Source organism: Trachemys scripta, chromosome 14 (genome assembly GCF_013100865.1).
Source record: "Trachemys scripta elegans isolate TJP31775 chromosome 14, CAS_Tse_1.0, whole genome shotgun sequence".
NCBI classification, from domain to species: domain Eukaryota; kingdom Metazoa; phylum Chordata; order Testudines; family Emydidae; genus Trachemys; species Trachemys scripta.
This window is the reverse complement of record NC_048311.1, coordinates 33317693-33341004: the sequence shown is the minus strand read 5'-3', so window position 1 is coordinate 33341004 and position 23312 is coordinate 33317693. Positions and strand designations below refer to the sequence as shown.

General features: G+C 42.5%; 1 protein-coding gene across 3 annotated transcripts in view; it reads left to right on the top strand.

The window, feature by feature from the left end:
* Positions 1-23312, top strand: part of RNF213 (ring finger protein 213) — an 83910-nt gene that overhangs the window by 12718 nt on the left and 47880 nt on the right. For 2 of the 3 annotated variants that reach the window (XM_034789863.1, XM_034789862.1), the window contains exons 4-17: positions 972-1697; positions 2781-2965; positions 5119-5277; positions 6953-7149; positions 7759-8048; positions 12038-12306; positions 13324-13542; positions 14867-15065; positions 16837-16892; positions 18169-18322; positions 19024-19182; positions 20241-20339; positions 21746-21868; positions 22335-22521. In XM_034789863.1, the coding sequence (XP_034645754.1) occupies positions 972-1697; positions 2781-2965; positions 5119-5277; positions 6953-7149; positions 7759-8048; positions 12038-12306; positions 13324-13542; positions 14867-15065; positions 16837-16892; positions 18169-18322; positions 19024-19182; positions 20241-20339; positions 21746-21868; positions 22335-22521 (3022 nt within the window). The remainder of the gene's footprint in view (positions 1-971; positions 1698-2780; positions 2966-5118; positions 5278-6952; positions 7150-7758; positions 8049-12037; positions 12307-13323; positions 13543-14866; positions 15066-16836; positions 16893-18168; positions 18323-19023; positions 19183-20240; positions 20340-21745; positions 21869-22334; positions 22522-23312) is intronic. The other variant, XM_034789861.1, reaches the window with a different exon arrangement.

Below are 23312 nucleotides of genomic sequence, written 5' to 3'. Positions count from 1 at the left end.
AATCCACAGATCGCATTCTCTCATTTTCAGCTAGTGTGTCCCTTCCATTGCTCCAATACTCCAAGCACGTTCGTCTCACCAGAACCGTTATTGTGTCTTGTGAAACTGACCCTTTTATGTCGTGTTCTCAGTCGGGGGCATTGAACAGAATGTGTAAAATTCTTTAGTTTGATACTTGTGAGAGTGATGCTGCTACTTTGCCGTAGCAGCATTTAAAACTCTTCTAAGAATTTTTGTATCCGATTTGGTTTCTTTATCAATAAGAAGGGGGAAAAAAAAAGCGCCTTTCCTGCTTACACACAGCCCCCTACTTACATTGCCAGGACCCTCGATTTCACCTTCCCCAAGGAGTGAAATACTCCATAAATACAACCAGCTGTAATCATGGAGCAAGTGAGAAGCTGGCAGGAAGGCTTAGACAGTGTCCTTTTCAGAGCATCATAATATTCTACATTTTATACAGAACTTTTCATTCTGAAGGTTTCCCGCAAAGACCTTTACCAACCATAGATACAGGACTCCCTTCCTCATTCATGAAATGCAGCAGCCTCTGAGCTGGGATATATATAAAACAGCGGTTCTATACCTGCAAGAGTGTAGGACATGAAGTAAGGAAGAGTCAGGTAGCAGTGCTTAGGTCAAATGCAGTTACCTAGTTTAGAAGTTGGTTAGGACTCTCTTAATTTTAAGTAGCTCACACAAGCATTTTCCTTCTCTCTGAGCTAAGGTAGGATTTTATTCCCCCCCTCCCTGTTTTCCTTTGTCTTTAAAATCAGAAAGTGATGGGATAAGCAAGGATGTTTTGGGGGCTGGGGTTGGAGTATGACAGAGATGGACTAGTTATTCTGTCTCCACCTACAAGGGCCACGGGGATTGAGGACATCCCCGCTATGTTAAGGGAAGCAGTGAATACAGGATTTCCCCATTCTGAGTAAGTGAGGATGTGTGTGTGTTTTTACTTCCCTACACAGAAAAAGAGAAAGAGGAATAAGAGTAAGAAGAATCCTTCCGGCTCTGGGATGCAGGACTCTTTGACCTCTGTAAGTTCAGCACCTTGTAGTCTGGACTCTTCTTTGAGCTCAGAATTGGCTGGTGCAAAAAATCCAACACAAGAAAGCCAAATCCAAGAGAATGAAGTAGCCAACGCAGAGGCTGAGTCCTCTCCCTGTAACAACGAAAGTCAGATTAAAAGTGACTGTTCGTTATGCCCCTTGGGAAATGAAGGTCAAAGTCCAGAGATGATTGTGGAAGACAATCCCAGCAGCAGTGACACCAGGCACCAGTCAGTGCAGAATGGCACCAAGGATGAGCTTGCTCAGCCTGCAGGCTCCAGAGCCACAGAGGAGAAGATGGAAGATGAAAGTTCGCCAAGTGATGGACAAATGGCCAGAGAAAATAAGGGCTCTGACAAGAAGGAAAGTGAAAGGGGCCCTGCTGAAGTTGACCAGCCTTCAGGAAATAGATTAGATACCCAGACATCAGGGGGAGACAGAGATGCACTGGCTTCCAAAGAAGAGGGAGAGAGTGTGTCCTTAGGGCTTTGCTCCAATATGGAAGCACCTGCGAGTAAGGATTCAAATTCTGATGCAGACCATCAAAGTCAGAAGAAGAAAGTCTCCTTTTCTGAAGCTGCAACAACACAGAGCAGAAAAGTCGAACAAGAGAGTAAGCAGCAAGCAAGTGCTCCAGTTTCAAAGGTAAACTGCCAAATAACCATGTGATTATGTTGGAATAAGTTTCCTTCTTTTGAACTTTGAAATGGTTACTGCAGTAAAATGAAGCCTGTTCATTGCTGCCACTCCAGTCGAACAACCTGAGGAGGTAGGGAGGAAGTAGGGGGTGCTTTGCAGTATCTTGCCAGTCTGTTTGCACAGGTATATCTTACATCTGTGAACTTCTCTGTTCACCTTTGGTTAGTTCCAGAGGTGGAAGAGTTGCCCTTAGTGCAAGAATAACTATACTACAGTAGTTCAAGTGCCTCTCCGTTGCTGGGTGATTTACTAAACCATCTTGGGGTTAAGTCTTCTCCTCCCATCTCCAAAGCCCCCCATTGAGTTCAGCTTTATCTCTGAGCAGAACTTTATTCAGTGAAATGAGTGTAATCTTCAGCATTGCTCTTGTCAGTTTTCTCTCTGTTGTTAATGTAGCGGGTACAGCTGTTAATTGGCTCAGAATCCCTGTCAGTTTTTCCCCATAGAACGTGAAAAACGCATTGTATTGAACTTTATCTCATGGTCCAGTCCCCCTCACCCCCCTCCATTCCCAAATCTCACAGCAGTGCTCAGAACAGTCCACACACTACAGAAATGCATATACATTGTCTATGTTGCTTCATTATGCCGGCTTGACACCTCCTCTGAATGTGGGGTTCAGTCCCAGAATGGACTGGTTGAATTGCAGATATTTTCTCTTCCTTTATACCCCTTCCTCCAGGAACCTACGACATGGTGACTTTTGCCAGCCAACATTGGCATTAGATTCCATGTAAAACCTGATCAGAGCACTCTTGCAGCTCTGGCTGTTAGATTGGTCAGAAGATTCACCCTCGTTTCCTCTGGCCCTGGGGAGTGATGAAATGACCAGTCTTTGGAAGTGAACCTAGCGCTGGTGCAGAACACTAAATGCAGACCCAACTGAATCAGTTTTGAATTGGGTTGTTTGACATGCAACATCGTACTTTAGATATCGCATGCTACCTGGAACAAATCCGGTTGGTTTCTATTAAAGTCGTGTCTTTGAGGTTCGCTGCTTTTGATTCATTCTTTGCGTTTGTGTCACAGAACATGGAAGCGGAAGCCAAAGGAACCCCAAGAAAGGGGACACCCAAAGAAATGGAAAAGAAGACAAATCAAACAAAGGCAATTGAAGCTCCTAAAAAAGATTATGCATCAGCTGTTTCAGGCAATAAGAAGGACAAGAAGCAGCAGAAAAATCAGGACGCCAATGCAAATAAAATTAAGCCAAGGTAGAGTATGCCCTCTTTTTTTTTTTTTTTTTTCTTTTAAAGTGCTGTTGAAAGTAATGAGGACCAGCCAGTAGCTGCTATTGGGTAATTGTAGATGGGTACTCTTCCTTTTCAGCATAGAAAATATGAAATAGAAAATAAAAGCTTCCTAGTGTTTGAATTATTCACAACTTTGCAAGCCAAGTGGCTGATTTTTTTTTGTGGAGGGTTCTCTGCTTTTGCACTTCAATGGAGTTACGCCGAGGGGAGGGGTTCTCCTATTGCTGTAGGTGATCCTCCTCCATGAGAGGTGGTAGCTAGGTCGACAGAAGAATTCTTTTGTCAAACTAGCACTGTCTACATGGGGACTTAGATCAGCTTAACTACCTTGCTCAGAGTGACGTAGCTGGGTCAGTCTAATTTTCTGTTGTAGACCAGCCTTTAGATTCCGTGAGGTGGGAAGATACGAGAAGGTTGCTCCAGATGAGAGGAGCTACAGAGGCAGGGTTCTCTCGCCAGCAGTGGTGAGATTACAGGGAGGAGGCAGTTGCTAGATGAGCAGAGTTAGCAGGAAAGTGATTAGAGAGAGACAAGATTTGTGAGGTAGGCAGGAAGTGGGTCCGTGAAAAGAGTTGAAAATAAGCAGGGCAGTTTTTCAAGTGGATTTTTCAATGAAACCAATAGGGAGCCCGTTAAGTTGCTTGAGGAGTGATGTTCTGTGATCAGATTTCTTAGTACATGAAAAGGAGTGGGCAGTAGCATTATTCTTCACATGCAAGAATCTGGACAGCTGGGACTTGAGGTGTCCAAGCAGAAGGGATTGCAATTGTCGGTGAGAGTGGATGAAGGCACTAGTGACTGTTTCCTTACAGGCAGTCAAAGCTGTGGCAAACAGCAACATTGTTGTGGTTTGGTGGTTGGCAGATTGCAGAGAGCAGGAGATGAGGGAAAGAGAGATATGTCAGCGTCAAGAATGATGCAGAGCTACGTAGGGATATAGGAGGTGTCATAAACATATAGCTAAGGGTAGCATGAAATCCCTCCTTTATCTATAAGGGGTTAAGAAGCTCAAATAACCTGGTTGGCACCTGACCAAAAGGATCAATAAGGAAGGAAGATACTTTCAAATCAGGGGCGGGGAGGGGGTTGTTTGTGCTCTCTTTGTTTGTTCTCTCTCTGGACGAGAGAGGGACCAGGCAGGAAAAACATCTCCTAAAAACCTACCTGAAACAAGCATCTAAGATTACAAAAATTGTAAGTAAAGGCAAGGAATGCGTTAGATTACCTTTTGTTTTAGCTTGTGAATTTTCCTTATGCTAAGAGAGAGTTTTATTCTTGTTTCTTGTAACTTTGAAGCTAAGCCTAGAGGGGAATCCTCTATATTTTAAATCTTTTTATTACCCTGTAAAGTTACCTTCCATCCTGATTTTGCAGATGTGATACTTTTACTTTTTTTTTTTTTTTTTTTTTTTTTTTTTTTAAATAAAATTCTTCTTTTAAGAACCTGATTGATTTTCAGTGTCCTAAAAACCCAGGGGTTTGGTCTGTGCTCACATTGTACCAATTGGTGAGGATATTATTCTCAAGCCTCCCCAGAAAAGGGGGTGAAGAGGCGTGGGGGAATATTTTGGGGAAACAGGGACTCCAAGTGGCCCTTTTCCTGAATCTTTGTCTAAATCACTTGGTGGTGGCAGCAATACCATCCAAGGACAAGGAAAGGATTTGTGCCTTGAGAAAGTTTTAACCTAAGCTGGTAGAAATAAGCTTAGGGGGTCTTTCATGCGGGTCCCTACTTCTGTACCCCAGAGTTCAGAGTGGGGAGGGAACCCTAACCGGAGGTATGAGGTTTTTTTTTTTTTTTTTGAGGGTGCTGCTTCATCAAAAGTGGTCTTGCTGTATTTCATGGGAGCAATATTTTGCATCCAAAATGTGGGTATATAATCACTGTGAGTAATTTGAGGTAATGCTCGCTTTGCTAGGAGAATACCATGTATTGACCTTCATATCTGGTCAGATGTGGAGGAGTTTGCACTGAAACTGATATTAATGCAACTCATGGAGTTGGCTACAAATAAGTAAGCAAACAAACAGCTGTTGGCTCTCATGCATTCATTTTGTTAAATTACACAAAATATGTAAATAGTATTTTAACTTTATTTTCTCTGTCATTACAGTCAGGTGAATCTTGGAGAGGGTGTTACAGTGTATTTCCATGCAATATTATCTAAAGACTTTAAGCTAGATCCTGATCAGCATAAAGTGTTCATCAAGGCACGTGGCATTTCAGGATATGTGGATTGGAAGGATAACATCTGTGAGTTGACCTGCACAAAGTAAGTACTTTTCTGTAAGTTCCAACACCGCTTAATTTTAATTCAGGCCTCTTATTTTAACTACCTGCGTCACAATAACAAGAAAGCAACAGACATAGGTGTAGTATTTTGTCTCTACCTGGCTGTTGTAATTTTTCTTCTGCAGCCCTGTTTGGACTAGGAAAAAAAGTACTTTTAAAAGTCAAATTAGCTAATGTGACACCCCTTCAGACTTAGTGTAGAAACCGTTTAACATCTTCACAATCATGATAGTTGGTGTTAAACTGTGTCTACGCTTGATGGGGATGTTTCAAGTTACATTAGCCGAATCACATTTGCTAACTCGACTTACAAAAAACATCTTTTTTCTTAGTCTAGATAGGGCCTGTGATCTGTTATCTGAAATAAGGCTTGGCTACATTCATGCAGGATAATATCAGGGCCTCGTCTCTTAAAATGTGGACCTAGGCTAATATTTCATTTAGTACTTTGGAAAGTATGTTTCTCCCCCCCCTTTGAACCTGCTGTATGATTGTTTTATTTTCATGGAAGTGGGGCCTTTGAGCACTGTGAGACCAAAACCATGTATATATCATTATTATGGTGGCACCTGCTAGTGATTCTATAGTTAAGGTTGCCTTTTAAAATGAGCAATAAAATATTGGGTTTTCCCTAAAAAGTAGGTGGCCAGTCAGTTTGGAATTTCAGTTAGTTAATTAGGTCCTTTGAATTTTCTAGGTAGTTTTTGTTTGGTTTCCCATAGAGTTGCCAGCCTTCTATCACCATCTTTAACCATCCTCCTGCACACAAGCGTTTATCAAACTACCCTCTCTAACACAACCACCTAGTCCCCCCCCACCACATCTATGACTACTAGTGTTAGAGAAAAATAATGTAGGGGTGAGGGGTGAAAGGGGCAAAGTTAAGGTTGTGGTATATGGTAGTTGTGGTAATGATAAGGTGTGTGCTTGTGTGTTGAAGAACTCATGTTAAGTGCTTTATCTTTTCAGTTCTTTGTAAATTTGTAAGGTAGGGGTATGTGTGAGAAAGAGAGAGAGGGAACCCTAACTACTTCACAGTGATGTTTGTTTGTTTGTTTGTGTGACCGTAGCTCCTAAGTCAGGGACCAGAACCCCAGTGTGCTAGGTATTGTGCACACACAGAACAAAAACATAGTCCCTGCCCCAGAGAGCTTGTCTGTATGTGTGGGAGCCACAGTCGAGGAGGGGGAGAGAAACCAGCAGCACCATAGAATGTAAAAGAAATATGCTGGTTATGGGTCACTCCAGAAGTATTTGCTAGGCGAGTGAATATGTTTATATACCTAAAATAAATAATAATAGCCCTCTGGATGGTTGAGTGGTACGCATAAAACTGCACTGTGCTCTGATGATACTGAGGGCCCCATTTGGGAAAAGGGAGCAAATCTGAGCTGTCTAGGTGTCGCATTTAATTTCTGTTGCTGGGTAGTGTGCATGTGCTCGTTAGCTGACTTCAGAGTTGTGCCCTCCTCAGCTGCTTAGTTGGGTATTGGGGCAAAATATCAAATGTATAATGAAGAGGGAAATCATTTTAAGTCTTTCCCCTCTTTTTAAAAATTGGCAGTTGGGGAGGAAGCAAGTACTAGAGCAACCGATGTCTGACTTGCCTATTGTCCGCGCTTGCTGCCACTGTTAAGCTGTTTTGTATTGAACAGGGACCTGGGAGAGCATGGACACCTCATTGAGGGTTGTGTGACTATTTCCAAGGACAACATGAATAAACCATTTCCCTACAAATATTTTATTTCACGTGGCAAAAATGGAGAATATGAATTAATTTACAAACCTTGCCCGGAAGAAGTGATTGTGAATCGCTTTTTATACATACCATCTAATTGTCTCAGCTCGGGAGGTAAGGTGATTTCCACAGTGTGTGACTGTTTAGTCTTCATCATAATTATGCATGTTTAGATATCTCTTATTTGCCAGACAATGCTGATGTTAATCAGCCTTATCAGTGACACCCAGGCAAAAAACCCATGTGAGAAAGCTTGGGGTATTGTGTAGAAATATGGAAGGACAGACTTGGATGAAATTATCTAACGTAAATGATTTATCTGATTCACACATTTAACAGCACATGTATATCTGTACGTATGTCATATTTATTGAAATGTAATTGCTGGTCTCTGCTGCTGCCTTTGAAGTGCCAACATTCCAATAAAAAGTTGTCACTCCAGATGTGACAGACTTGGTTCCTGGAAGAGCTTAGAATCTAAATGGAGACATCAAAGAAAGGGTGGGAAGGGAAACACACACAGAGAGGGGAAGTGACCTGTGGCCAAGCTGGGAACAGAACTCAGGTCTCCTTTATCCCACTCCAGTGTCCCGTGCACTACCTGTCCCATGCTGGTCTGCTCCCAGGTATGTGAGGCAGCAGGGAAATGGAAACACCTGCTTCTTGTCTGATAAGTTAAATGTGTTTAAAAAAATAAATAAATATATTTTTTTTAATTATTAGATTGGCACCAGTATGATGATATAGTATGCACTAAACCCCATGATGGTTTGGTGAACCGCATTATGAGTTGGGTTGGATGGGATGATCGGAAGAAAAATGTTGAGAGAGGAAAGCAGATAGCAGCAAAAATTATGCTAGAGACCATCTTCAGCATCCTCACCACATGGACCGACATCAACATGAAGAACTTTCTCAGCCAGTTGCAGCAGTTTTACATGGTGACTAAGACGCCAATGGTGTATGAGAGAGAGCCGAAGCAATGGACACTGCTAGAGTTTGGAGAAAAGCAGGTATTCTAATTACATTTGACGGTGTATTGAGGAAGAGGTTGAAATTCAGTTATTAAATATGCAATTTTAACTTTACTGTTGAGATCCTTAGTCTGTTTTGCCTCCTCTGAGGGAAGTAATGGATAATTTTCTGTTGTGTGATGGAGTGAGTTGTTTCCGTATGTGACACTTACTATTTCCTGTTGCATGAAGTCCTACTCCCTGAACTTTTGGCCTTAGTTACAGTATGAGGTTTAGTGCACCAATACTTGCTCACCAAAGGGAGCCAGAGCATGGGGTGTGGTACTTGCTGGGATGGCTTTAACAGTGTTGATATTTAAATTATTATCACTGCACACCTGAGTTAACACCCCACTGAGATAAATGTACGACTCCTATCTCAGCGCTCTTGTTCCAGGCTCTTTGTAGACTTGGACATCTCTGTGTCAATTACGCTTAGCTCACGTTTGTGTGGTCATCTTTGCAACCATAACAGCTAGATCCTTTTTTTTAATTAAATTTTGAGATCCTGGAGCACAAGATATTGGCTTCAGAGAGGTGCCAGTATTGCATATAGACATGTCCTGACTATTTCCTGAGTAAAAATATTGGTAAACAATTTTTTTAAAGTCTTTGCTACCATCTCTCTCTTTGGCACAGTAGGTTTTTCTCTGTGCTTATTTCTAGTCCAAGCCTGACCCACTCTGGGTTATAAGGATATTGTATCCCAAATTCTCACATCTGACTGAGCTAGATTAGACTGGATTCCTTCTGGACTCCATAATCTGCCATCAGGAGTCTTCATAGAATACTTCGCCATATCTTTAGGGTTTAGAGCTCTCCCTCCACAGATCTTCCAGACAAGGAAGGGGGTGGCGGGGAGGGGACGGGGGAGTCCAGGCTCTAACCAAGTACTTAACTTTCTTTTTCTGGTGAGTTAGGAAAGTGGTGGTTTTAAAATGACTTCTTACTTTTTTCTTCCACCATTCACCTGTCTTTGGAATCCCTTCCCCATCTGAGGCCTAATCCAAAAGCCATTTGAGTAAATGGAAAGAATCATTTATTTCAATGGACTTTGGGTCAAGTCTATATTCCCTTTTTATTCTTTCCCCCTAATGAAAGGGCTGGACGTGGGTGGCTTCCTTTAGAGCTTAGCAAGGCTCTTCCATTTTTTTTGTCGGAGAGAGGGTTGGTAGATAACAATTCCTCTAGCTGAACATGCTGCCTAGGATGCATTTTTAAAAATTAAAATGTGCACTTATCCTAAAGGCAGACCAAGGCTTGAAGGGGTTTTCCATGCCCAGTGAAGCAATATTTCAAGTCAGACTTGAGGGCTTGGTATTAAATGAGGATATTGATATAACAGGCATCACAGAAACTTGGTGGAATGATGACAATCAATGGGACACGGTAATACCAGGATACAAAGGATATAGGAATAATAGAGTAGGTTGGGCGGGTGGGGGTGTTGCACTATATGTGAAAGAGAGCATAAAGTCAAAGATAGTAAAAATCTTAAATGAATCAAACTGTTCCATAGATTCTCTATGGATAGAAATTCCGTGGTTGAATAATAAGAGTAGAGCAGGGGTTGGCAACCTATGGTATGTGAGCCGATTTTTGATGGCATGCGGCGGTGGGCTGAGCCACTCAGCCCACCGCCGCTTTGGGGTTCCGGCTGCTGCCCTGTTGCCAGCCGGGGTCCTGGCCGCTGGCCCCACTGAGTACCTGGGAACCCCAGGCTGGCAGCGGGCTAAGCAGGCTGGTGGCTGAGACCCCGGCTGGCAGAAGCCGGCAGCCGGAACCACAGAGTGGCGGTGGGCTGGCCGCACTCAGCCCGTTGCCGGACTGGGGTCCCAGCCGCTGGCCGCACTCAGCCCGCTGCCGGACTGGGGTTCCATTCACTCATCCAGCAGTGGGTTGAGCGGGTCACTGGCCCGCTCGAGTGGGGTTGGCGGGGGGCTGAATGGCTCAGTCCGCTGCCAGTCTGGGGTGCCGGCCCCTTGCCAGTCGGGGTCCCAGCCGCCGGCCCCACTCAACCTCCTGCCAGCCTGGGTGAGCAGAACCCCAGGCTGGTAGCGGGTTGAGGAGGTCCGGCAGCTGGGATCCCGGCTGGCAGGAGCTGGCGGACGGAACCCCAGACTGGTCCCGCTCAGCCCACTGCCAGCTGAGTGAATGGAACCCCAGACCAGCAGCAGGCTGAGCGGGGCTGGTGGCTGGAATCCCAGACAACGATCCCAGGCAAGGATCACACTAAATTGGTAAGATCTGCATTTTAATTTTATTTTAAATGAAGCTTCTTAAATATTTTAAAAACCTTATTTACTTTAAATACAACAATAGTTTATTTATATAATATAGACCTAAAGAGAGACCTTCTAAAAACGTTAATGTATTACTGGCAGCGAAACCTTAAATTACAGTGAACTTGGCACACCACTTCTGAAAGGTTGCCGACCCCTGGAGTAGAGCAACAGGAATATACGAGCGACCACTTGACCAGGATGGAGACAATGACTGTGAAATGTTCAGGGAGATTAGAGGGGCTACAAAAACAGAAAACCCAATAATAATGGGTTTATTATAATATCTCCATATTGACTGAGACTATGTTCCCTAAAATTTCTAGACGCCATTAATGACTGATTCTTAGAGCAACTAGTTATGGAACCCTCAAGGGGAGAGGCAATTCTTGATTTAGTCCTAAGTGGTACACAGGGTTTGGTCCAAGATCTGACTATAACTAAACCGCTTGTAATAGCGAGCACAATGTAATTACATTTAACATCCTTGTGGGGGGAACACCAAAGAAACCCACCACAGTAGCATTTAACATTAGAAATGGGAGCTACACAAAAAGGAGGAAGTTAATTAAATGGAAATTAAAAGGAACAGTTACAAGAGTGAAATGCCTGCAAGCTGCATGGAATTTTTTTTAAAATTCCATAATAGAAGCTCAAACCATATGCATGCCCCCAAATTGAAAAAAACAGTAAGAGGACCAAAAAAATGCCACCATGGCTAAGCAACAAAGTGCAAGAGGAGCTTAGAGACAAAAAGGCATCCTTTAAAAATTAGAAGTCAAATCTTACTGAGGAAAATAGAAAGGAGCATAAACTCTGGCAAGTCAAGTGTAAAAATATAATTAAGCAGGCCAAAAAAGAATTTGAAGAGCACTAGCAAAAGTTACTAAGGCCTGATCTATATTACACAGTTAGGTTGACATAAGGCAGCTTACATCAACCTGATTATGTCCATGTACACACTACAGCCTTGTCTTGCCGATGTAAGTGCCCTATTGCACTGACTAACTCCACCTCCATGAGAGGTGTAGGGCTTATGTTGGTGTAGTTAGGGTGATGCGGTGTCTGTGTTGACAAGACAGCCAACAGCTGATCTGTCTATTTCACAGCTCCATGCTCCATGTTAGAGCCCAGTTGCCCCTAGCTCCCCACTCCCAGCTGAGCTGCTGCCCAGAGGCTCCCCACTGGCTGCCAGAAACGTGGACTGGAAAACGGGATGGATCACTCAATAATTGCCCTGTTCTGTTCACTCCTTCTGATGCATCTGGCACCGGCTACGTTGAAAGACAGGATACGGGGCTAGAGGGGCCATTGGTCTGACCCAGTATGGCCGTTCTTCTGTTCTTAGACATAGAAACTTTGAGTGGTGCCGTTAGGAGCAACAGACTCGGGAAGATTCAGTTCTAGTGGTGTGGAAGATGGCTTTATCTAACCAGTGTCACTTCGTCATCCATCTACAACGGTCAGGCATGATGAAAATCCAAACATTCCTTTCTAGCATCATAAGCAGCAATAAATAGACTTTTGCCCTGCAATAAGCCAATCGTCATTGATACCATTGGATCGTTCCGAAAGCTGTGTGAGGAATAGTGGAAAAGAGATAGAAATGACCCCTTTAATATAAAAAAAAAAAAAAAAAAAAAAATAAATAAGTTGATCAATGCAGTTGGATTATGTGCCTTTTTCCCCCCCCCCTCTTTGTTTTAGGTGAGGGAGTTACTGGTGAACTACTTGAGAAAAGTAGCTCTGCCATTTCTTGATCACAACAGTGCTAACGCTCCACCCAAGGACGTGTCAGTGAAGAGCCGGTTGGGACTGGGGCTGATCAGTGTTATATTGGGTGAACGCTATGCACTTCCAACATACAAAGAGGACCTGAGTCGGGTATGCAGCCTCCTGTGTTTGGAGCAGAAGCCACCAGAAGTCCTACTCCATGAAATGAATCATAACAAGGCAGTGTTTTCAGTGGTTTCATGGTAGGTATTTTATCGGTTTCGGGGTGTGTAAGGTGAGGGTATGGCATTTAGTGGATGTGTGGAATGACTAAATTTATGAAAATACTCTTAACCAGAGGCAGCCTGTATTTTCCTCTTGCACTTTTCTTATCTGGATTGGATGGGACTGAAGTGTGTATCAGTCAGCAAGGTATGCAGAACAGTCATGCTGAGGTATTTTCAATAAAAACAAAAATAGGCTTGCTAATTCCCTCAGAGTTTTTATAAATCTGCTCAATCAGCATGGGGCTTTTTTGTGTGTGGAATGTGCTTTGGGGGCATGAGGAGGTTGGAGAGGGAGGATCTGAGATAGAGTGGCTATCTGCATTGATAACCACAATGGCATGCCCAACTCCCAAATCCACCCAGAGTTTGGTTGCAGAATGGAAGAAATTTGGCACAGACTAAAATCATTTTACAGATGGCCTGAAGATAGTTTGGAAGTTTAGTCTTTACCATCCGATTAGGTCTCCGGAGCTGTTTTCTCCCTCTTCCCATTTCTCAGCATTTGTTGTCTGTGAAAGTCCTTTGATGGTTAGTCGAAAGACTCATTTATTTCTTCTTAACTGCTTTCTGCAGAATGGTATACTCAACCACTGTCTTCAGACATTTCCCTCTAAGGAGCATGCTGTCCCAGTGCCTTCAAGCTGGCACTTACTGCATGAGATGTTTTAAATAGTTATAGTGATCATGGACATGTGTAGTAAAATCTTGCCTCTGTTTTTCAATTATAATATCGGGACAGGAGGCATCAGTTTCCACAACTATAGTCCTATTAGCAGATTTTGTGAAGTGAAGACAAGGTTACAGCCTCTTTCCAGTCCTTCACTTGTACGTCCCTTCTGAGAAGGTGGTTGCAAGCTGATGTAATAAAATGTCATTTGTAAATATGTACTTGCTCCGGCAGTGCCTCTGATATTTTTACTTTTGTGCCCAAAACTGTGTGACAAACATACTTACTAACCATTCCTAACATGGATGATCTCTTATCCGTTCTAGCATGAAACAGTACTTGAGCCACTTGTGCCAGAGATGCATTGATGAGGAAGTTGACCAGTGGGTGTGTGTCCTCCCTGTTCTGCACTTTTTCACTGCTTCCTTTGACCTTGATGAAGGCATGATGGTGGATAGTCACCTTGAATCTGAAGAGATCTGGGCAGGACTGGAAGGTCTTCCATTCATTGAGTTCAGGAAGAAACAGGAGGAGTCTTATAAGAAGTGAGTTTTCCAGAGTTACTTAGTTTTTGAAGTACTTTATAACTGATGACGTCCCCATTGCTTAAAACTGTTGGCTGCTTAGCTCAGTTAGCTAAACGCTTTACTATATCACCACCAGTGGTTTGGGTTATACGAATACATCTTTTATTCTTATTAATGTTTTAGGCTGAAAGTCCATGAGTGCACCTTACCATATGGGGAATATTGAAGAAGGCAGAGTGTCTGCATTGCGTGCATGCATTGAACTGAATGTTGTAAGCTTGGTGACTGTGATATGTAATAGTGCACGTGTGGAGAAATCCTGATTTTTGTTTTCTTTGGTTCTTCTGTCAAGGTTGCTTTAAATCTCACGTGACCAAAGCATAACCCATTAGATAGAAATCTTAATTTCTCAGAGTGCTTAACTCAAGCATCACAAATGTACATTCTTAACAATTTCAGATACTTTTTGATGAGTTCTAATTAAATAAAGAAGCTTAAAAGAAAGAAAACTGTGCCATGAGTCCTTTTGACATTTTGACACGTGTAAGATGTTGAATGTAACTGCAGTGCACGCTGGAATTGTGTGTTTTCTGTGTTTTTTTTCTTTTCAGTGCTGCTAGCAAAAGCATTACAGTGCATAATAGTGTAATGAGGGAGCTGCTGCTGTGAGATCTCCAAGGAAGGGCAGGAGGAGCTGCACTCCATCCTGCCAAGGGGATGAAACATGGCACTATCCCTGTTAAATTGGGTGCCAGAGTGGTCAAGCCTGGCTCTAAGCAGACTTTCCCTGCTAGTGTGAAAAGTTAAATGCTGTTTAAAATGTCTTTTATGTAAACCACTAGTAGCCAGATTCTGTCTCCCCCTCCCTCCTTCGGGCCCTTTATATTGCTCTAGCGCCGTAAAGGAGTCAGAAGGGTCCCCAAGGGAATTTCTTGGTGCGGGAGCAGTATGGGTCTGATGTATGCAGCCCAGGGCTGGCGTCCTTTTTCAGCTCCCAGCAGAGGGGTGTTCCAAGAGTGGGAGTAGGGAATGGCTGGAGCGTTCTGTGCTCCAGCAGTTCTGGGCTATGGAGCAGCCCATAAGCATTCAGTAAGGCTGCCATAAGTTAGAGCAGCTTCCCAGGGTCCAAGCACAGAATCTGGCCCAAATATAAAAGTACCTGTTTTTGGAGAGCGTGTGTGTATGAATAGAATGTCCTTTTAATTCTCCCTGACATCAGGTTTGAATGCAGAAGGCACCAGAATCCAAAGGAGATGTCTCTTTTTGTTAGTTTTCCATGTGCTGTCCCAGTCTTCTGTATAATTCACAGCCACCCTTCCCCCCCCCCCTTTTTTTTTCTGTTCAGGGCCCTGCTGCAGCTGATGAAAGGGAAGAAACACTTGATGGAAGTAGACAGAACACTGGTCAGGTCGTGGATCAGTTTGCTGCCTCTGGGGGACTTGGCAGAATTTTTGACTGATTTATCTGTTGAGCTGTTGGACTGTCTTCTAGGAATTTATCACAGGTTGCAGAACACCAGCATTACATGGCGCAGTTGGGAGGTTTGTCTTCTGATTATTTTAACCAAGTAATGGTAAAGTCAATGGTATCAGTGAGAGTTGGGTGCCTAACCTGCTTAGGAGCTTTTGAAAATCTCACTAGGCAGCTATTTTCAACTTTTGGCACCTAAATATCTTTGAAAATTTGCCCCAACTTCTTTATTGGGAGTCATTTCTGGATTATATGGACTGGGACATGGAGAAGATTATTTTCTTAGAGTATTGAATTTCCCCTCCAGGCCTTATGATTTGAATTGGGTTCTGAGAATCTAGCTAGAGTGTGGAACAAATCAATTTTTGATATATTATTCTGAATCTGTCTGAAAAATGTTGACCTGTAGTTCAAATGGTTACATGTTGCTCACTGCAAGTTTGGTAATTTTTGCATTTGACATCCACCTTTTGGTGTGTGTTTGTTTATTTTTATTCCATGTCAGTACTGATTACAATACATCTGTATTCATATAAAACAGAACAGTGGGATAAGATAGTGTAGAAAACTTACGTTTACAGATGTAAAGGATGCAGTGTTCATGCAAATATATTTAGCCTTCGCAGAAATAGTAATAATCTGGACCTTCTATGGAGTTGCAAAATGACTGAGAATATGGCTGCAATTTGTGAGTATTAATTGGCAGGATTTTTTAAAACGATTGTTACAGAAGTTTAGGGATAGTACTGATATACAACTTTTCATTAGTAGAGCTCAGAATACTTTGCAGGTGGGGAAACTGAGGCACGGAGCGGGGGGGGAAATGATAAAAGCTTTAGAAAACCTGACTTTTGAGGAAAGTTGAAAAAACTGAGAGTGTTTAGCCTTGAGAAAAGAAGATTGAGGAACAACCTGATAATGGTCTTCCAATATATTAAGGGCTGTTTATAAAGAGGACAGTGCTCAATTGTTCTCCATGGCCACTGAAGGTAAGACAAGTAGTTTTGGGCTTAATCTGCAGCAAGGGAGATTTGGGTTAGATATTAGGAAAAACTTGCTAACTATAAGGGCAATTGAGCGTTGGAATAGGCTCCCAAGGGAGGTTGTGGAGTCCCCATCATTGGAAGCTTTTAAAACCAAGTTGGACAGATCCCTGTCAGGGATGGTCTAGGTATTCTTGGTCCTGCCACAGTGTAGGGGGCTGGACTCGATGACTTCTTGAGATCCCTCCCAGCCCTACATTTCTATGATTCTATTCTATGAAGTGACTTGTCCAAGGTCAGCCAGCAGGCCAGGGGCAGAACCAGCAATAGAACTCAGGTCTCTGCAGTCCCAGTCCAGTGCTCTAACCTCTAGGCCATACTGCCTCAGGTGCATTCCTGCCCCTGCTATGTTATTCAGAGGAAAAGATTAAGTTTATTGTCACACATTTGAAAAGGTTAATGAAAACTACTGAATCTACTTCTTCCTCCTATTGGATTTACCATATGTGTGTAATTCAAAAGTCAGGGGCCAACATTTTCAGAAGTGATGGTTAATCTTGGGTGGCTTAGTTTTTGTATGCTGAACATGAAAAATCTAAAGGGACCTGGTTTGCAGAAGGTGGATGCTTAGAAGGTTCTGAAAACCAGGCCCCTTCAAGGTTTCTGAAATTAGGCACTAGTGACTTCTGAAAATCCTACCAGGATTTTTAATGTTATGTATTGTGCCTGATAACTTGGATAAAATTAAGCCCTTAAATCTATATCTTTTTCTCTATATTTTCTGCATTTACAGTTGTCTGGGCGAATTTTAGGACAATTGCTAGTTCTGTGGTTTAATTTTTGTGTCTTGCTTTCCCAGATGGTAGAGAAACTTTTAGAAACGCTGTTGCATGTCCTGGATCATAACCAGCACAGGTAAATGAAAGGCTTCAGTAAGTTCTTCTTAACGCCTAATTCCCCTTTTGTCTTTGACACTGAACTATGCCTCCCCTGCGGTGTGAGGTTCTATCTGGAACAGTTTAGCTCTCTTACCTAACTGTGGGTATTTGCATTACATTTATTGCCAAGTAATGGGAATGCCTTACTAGTTACAAATATTTCCAAGGATCCTCTGTTTCCCTCCCCTTGTTGATTGGAGAAGGCTGGGTTTTTGTTTGTTTTTTGTTTTTAGAAAGTTAATTTGAAGAAATTAGGAAGATGTTGAGATTTGTGGTTGTACTAATCTCTCTGCTGGACACAAGTTCCCCGGCTGTGGGTCAGTTACTCAGAAAGTGGATTGTGAGTCTTGCCCTTGTGGTTGTCAGTTTAATTGTTCTAGATGACTGAAGCTGTCACGGGCGGTCATGATTGTGCGGAACAACGCAGGTCCTTGTGGAGGGCTTGAATTATTAGGATGAAAAACCTTGAATTTGACCCCATATTGAGTGGGGAGATAGTGCAGACAGTGGAGCACGAGGGTGATGGGCTTTCAGTGTTATGTGTTGCTGGACAGGCAACTGCTGCATTCGGAATCGGTTGGAGCTTTTCAGGGTCAGCAGCTTCTTTCCAAGGTATAAAGTGTTGCAATAATCAATCCTTAAAGTCACCAATGTGTGAATTCGAGTGGGTCGAGTCAGAGTCTGGTAGCCTGAAGACAGCAGCCAGTCCTAACTTTAGGTAAGAGTGTAACTTACCTGTCATAGCTTTTGGGGAATTTGGTAGCAATGAGGAGTCCAGAAGGGCCTCTAAAATGTGGACCATCTTGATGAATGGAAGGCAGAAGTCCTTGATGGAAGGCAAATATTATGGAGGTGGTGAGTTGTTCATAGCATTTACCTCAGCTTCACCCAAATATTCTGTATCCAGGTGATGATGTCTCTGGAGAACTGGGAGTTAGTGCTGTTTGTGTTTTATATAATGGAATGGAGAGCTGAGGATCCGTCATATATTGCCGGCACTTCAGGCAGAGCTTTGCATGATTTTTCTTTTGGCTTCATGTAGATATTGAGCAGGGTGAGGGAGCCAACTGCGTCCCATAGAACTTCATAGGTAAAGAAGTTGCCCATAAAACCCCCTGGTTCTTTTGATTTTGGGGGGTTGTTTTTTTTAATTCTCCTTCTCTTTTCATAACCTGAAAGGATTTGAAATGCCCTTGTGCTTCAGAAATACTACACTGAGAAATTTGTTTCATTTCTTTATTCTCCTTAATTAGGAAGCTGCAAGTGAACGCTTGGAAATCCTGCTTGCATATCTGCCTAAAACTTCATCAGATGATTTGCCAGAAAACAAAAGATTTAAAATATTACAAGTTACCTGCTACTAATGCTGAGATCATTTCAAGGATTGCCAGATTAGAACCTTTGGATGTGAGTGCTAGATAAATAATAGTATTTGTTGTTTAGAATAGATGTGGGACGGTGGCTGTATTTTTGTATTGTTTTCTAAAGCTCATTTTGATTGATGTAAGTTGTCTCTACTTAAAAAAAACAAACCTGTAATAAAACTACTTTCCAGAATGACACAAAATCATGTAATTACTTTGATTCTTCTGACCTTTTTAAAATAGTATTTTAGAAATATATGTTTTTTAAAAAACTATTCTTCTGACATCTATTTGCATAATTTGTTTTTAAAGTATAAACTACTGTACTTAAGGTCTAGTTTTATACTTCTGTAGCTTTTTTCCTCTAAAATATCACTTTCTAAACTGCCTTGTGATCCGTATCACTTCACTATATAGATGTTGCTTTATGAGCCTTGGTTTCATTCTCCCAGTCTAGTTAGGGACACTGCAGAGGTAATCTCGTAGTGTGATTTTTCTTCTCACTTTTTCTCCCCATCCCATGCTGTTGCCTAAGTTCCATCAGACCAAGGAAGGAGACCAGTGAGCACTCTCAAACGTGGATCTTCCAATCCTCTTCTCTCTTGTACCCCACAAGCAACAGGGTTTTGTTGTTGGGGTGGTGCTTTAAAGTGTTCTATTTTAGACCTATAATGCATTATGTTTAAATCAGTGGTATGTTGCTCTGCTGCTTAGAACAGTTGTTTTTTCTTTTCTGTGTAACAGGGTTCAAGAGACGAAACCACGCAGAAGACTCCAGTGATAGAAGTGTTCCAAAGAGCTCTGGCGGCCACCAGAAGCTGGTTTCGGGAGGTGTTAAAGCAGTATTTACTGCGAGGACGTACCGATTCAGTTGTGACATTCCGTTTTCCTGATGAACTTATGGTTTGTGTTCTTGAATGTAGCACTTTGGTACATCCCTCCCTAGATGACATATTGGATTACGTTGGTTAGTTACATCAACTTCTTGGTGGGTGCGACTGTTGCATCATTGAGAGGGTATAGAGCAGTGGCATCCGAACTTTTCAGCCTGAGGGCTGAAGGTATGCTTTCAGAAATGTCAAGGGGCACCAATCAGTACATTGGCCAGTTTCTCTGCCTTGGTACACTCTGTGCTGCTCCAGGAAGCAAAAGCTACTCACAGTTAGCCCAGATGGGAATTCCTCTGGCATGGGGGAATTCTCTGGTCACAGAGCCAGTGTGATCTGCTTCCTGCCTCTCCGCAGAAGAGGTGTGTCTGAGGCAGGGAGAGGGAATAGCTAGACGGTGTTGTGCTCTGGCTATCCTCAGGTGGCTTATGGTGTCTAGAGAACACTTGTCAGCTGGCACAAATTAAAGCAGCTCCCCACGCTGCTCTAACCTGAGCTGGGGCAGAGAATTGGGAAGTTGTAACTGTGTGCTGCTTTTCAGTTTCTCTTCTTCCCCTCTCCTGGGCTGTCCTGAGTGGCTCTGTGGGAGAGGGCAGCCACGCTGGGTGCTCTCTAGCCTCCTGCAAAACCATTCAAGCTCCTGTCTTGCTCTCCTTGGGCATCCCACAGCCTTTCAGCTGAACAAACAACAGAGCAACAAGTTACAGCTCCCTGATTCTTTGCCCTTGACAATAGTCAGCTTCAGCTACAACAGAGAAGGGACAGCAGCTGTTCAGAGCACGCCTGGCTCCCACCAGAGCTGTTCCTGCAGCTTCAGGAGATGTAGGGCCCCCTACCTTGTCCGTGTTGTGATAAGACTGACTCAGAGCCTTACGTTTAAAAATGGTAGGATGCAGTTGCGGGAGCATAGACTCCATTCATAATCAAATATAAATTTTCTTAAGAGTTGCCTTGGAGGGCCATAGATTGGACATTGCTGGTATAGCAGATGAGTGATCTTTTCTAATCACTCTGATTTCTTTCCCGGATTGCTTTTAGTTTTAATTGCGCTCTGTGCTTATTTTTATTTTTTAGGTATGGAACCAGTTTGTGAGGATAAGCTTTCCTGAAGAACGCTTCACTGAGGAGTGGAAGAAAACTTTACTTTCAGACATGGAAGGGAGAATTAAACAGGTACCAAGAAACTGGAGATTTCATTCATTACACATGCGTGTTTCTAAAGCTCAAGGGATAATGGCTAGAACCTACTGAACCAACTCTTGCATATTGCTACTAGAACCTAAATGGACTTAAAACATCCTGCTCTTTGCATTGGCTTGTTCGTATGGCTATAACCACTTCCATTATAAACAACATTTCTAAAGGGTCTATGAAACTGGGCATAAACTTTTGCTATGGTGTAGTCCTGATCTCTTATATATTTCTGCTGTCCCATCTCTAGCAGTAGCTAGTAGCTAGTGGTTCAAAGGAAACTGGAAAATTTGGACAAGTTAAATATTTTATTTGGTTCTGTCAAAATGAGGTGTAAAATATTTTTGTATCTACCATTATTATTATTTTATTTTTATAATGGTAGCACGTAGGAGCCCTGTTGTGCTAGGCACTGTAAAGAGACATACCAGGAGGAAGAGACAGTCCCTGCTCTGAAAAATTGACAATCTAAATAGGTAAAATCACTGCGCTAGGCAGGAAGTAATGGCTGCAGTTTTCTTTTACTGGTCATGATGTTCTGAGAGCTCATGGTTAGAAATATTTCGGTTAGTAGTTTAAAAATAAGTGTTAATTATAAAGGACATTTCCATCCCACCTATTGACCAACTTGCGTGACTCTGTGGGTTAGGGTGAGCTGGTTCCTGGGTTTAATATTAATTTTAAAATTCCAGAGAATTTACAGCCAGCATTTTGTGTGACTACTGAACATCAAAAGCTGTTCTTTCTTGTCAGCCAACCTTCCCACAAAACTGAAACTTGATTATAATCTTTTGTTTGTTCCTGTGCTGTTGGGGTCCTGAATGCTACTTTTCCACCAAGAGGCTCCTTCCTGCCAGTCTTCAGAAATGTCAAGTTTAATTAAAAAGTTTATTTTTAAATTTTACACAGTGCAGCACTGGTGTTCTCAGCCTGTGAATCTTGTGGATGCTTCACTGAAAAAAACAGGGGCATTTTTCTCCCAAGCTCCTAAACACTTAAAGCTGTTGAGTTTTATGTGGAACTGATACTTACCCAGAAACCTGCTTTGGAGGGATGGAAACAGATTTAATAATTAATATCAGTATATAGTGAAAATGGCCAAATACTTCTTTATCTCTCTTCCTTCATGCCACACCTCTCCGCTACATGTCACATCTAGCCAAAAGGAAATAGTGCAGTGCTGGTGGCTGAGGTTACTCCTATTGGGAGCAGAGCAAATAAATAATAGAAAATGGACCTTTTCATCTTGTGGGGGTTTTTTTGTTTTTTTTTATTTATTTATTATTATTGCCTCAAAATATTCCCCTCCCTCTTCATGTTTTCAGAGCACACATTCTTAAAACATGCAATCAATGTGAGAAATTTTCTGTTTTTTTTTTTCCCAACAGGAACGACCAGTTCGACAAATTGCAGCCTACTGCCATCACCACGACAAATTTGAAACACTAGACCATTCCATTGGCAAATCTTTTGAAAACTGTGCCATAGAAGCAGTTAATGCTGCATGCCAGGTAATATAGTGGAAATCTCAGATACAGATACACCTGCAAACCTCCTGAACGTATGACCTGCTAGCTGTCAGTGGGGTTGGTTGAGACCTAAACAAAATTATACATTGAATTGATGTTTGAACAATTGGTTTAGAAAAGCAAAATGTTGAGACGGAATCAGGAATGTAAGGGGTTAGTGTGTGCAAAGGGACCAAGGAAGAAATACTTTTAACACCTTCACTGCTGTTTGCCATCACAGCCTCTTTGCCAGCCACTTGAAAGGCCACATACTTGGAACGTAAGTCAGCAAAGAAGGTGCTTTTTATCCCCTATATCCAGTATATCACCCAGCACCTAGGTGATTCAGCTGAACTCTATGTTAGGCCCTGAAACCCTACTAAATGACACAGCCCCTTTGGAATGTGTAAGGTGAACAAATCCAGTTTACTCACATCCTTGTGCATCCCCCATCCCTTTGTGTCTTAAGCAGTCTGAGAGTAATCTGCTTGATCTGGTCTCTTCCTACAACCTGGACAAATTTGGCAAGCTTGTGTCCGCTGTTATCACGAAATCATGGCCAAGCAGCAAGAGTGGGGAACCTACGGATGACCTTGATGAGGTTTTGCATCATCTGCTTGTGTGGTCTGACATCAAGCATCTTTTCAACTTCAATGGTACAGTTTTATGTGAAGTTTGTATTGGAGGACTGTGAAAGAGATGTTCCCACTCTTTCCTCTATGGTACATAGTAAAAAATGGAAGGAGGATTGAGATTGAGTTGATATAATAAATCTTAATACACCTCTACCCCGATATAACGCGACCTGATATAACACGAATTTGGATATAACGTGGTAAAGCAGCGCTCCAGGGGGCGGGGCTGCACGCTCTGGCGGATCAAAGCAAGTTCGATATAACGCGGTTTCACCTATAACGCAGTGAGATTTTTTTTTTTTTGGCTCCCGAGGACAGTGTTCTATTGAGGTAGAGATGTAGTTAGATTGGATGTTGGAGAGCAAAAGTTAATCAACTGTCTAAATTTCATAGGAAAACCCTATATGCGTAACCAGGAAGTATTCTATGTTAACCCCAGTGCAATCTTGTCCGGGATTTGTACTATAAGAGGGAATCACAGGGTCTGTGGATAAAGGAAAATCTACTGTAGTCTAGGTTTTCTAACAGTGGGTTTGGGGAGGAGATGAAAATGTGAGACCTTATGGTAAATGAGAAACGCACAAGACAGTTGTTTCAGGTACTCAAGTGGGGCTTTCTTGTTTCTCCCTGGGGATGTCATGCTAGGAATGAGGATTGGATTTTTGCACTGTGCTGTCTGTCAGTGGAGGATGTATCAAGATGTCTCAGTTTAGATCATGGGTATTTGTGGGTGACTACTCTTTAAAAAGGGCGAACGATGTATATCACTAGTATGGTGGTACTGGTGCAACACAACAAGAATACAGACTTTA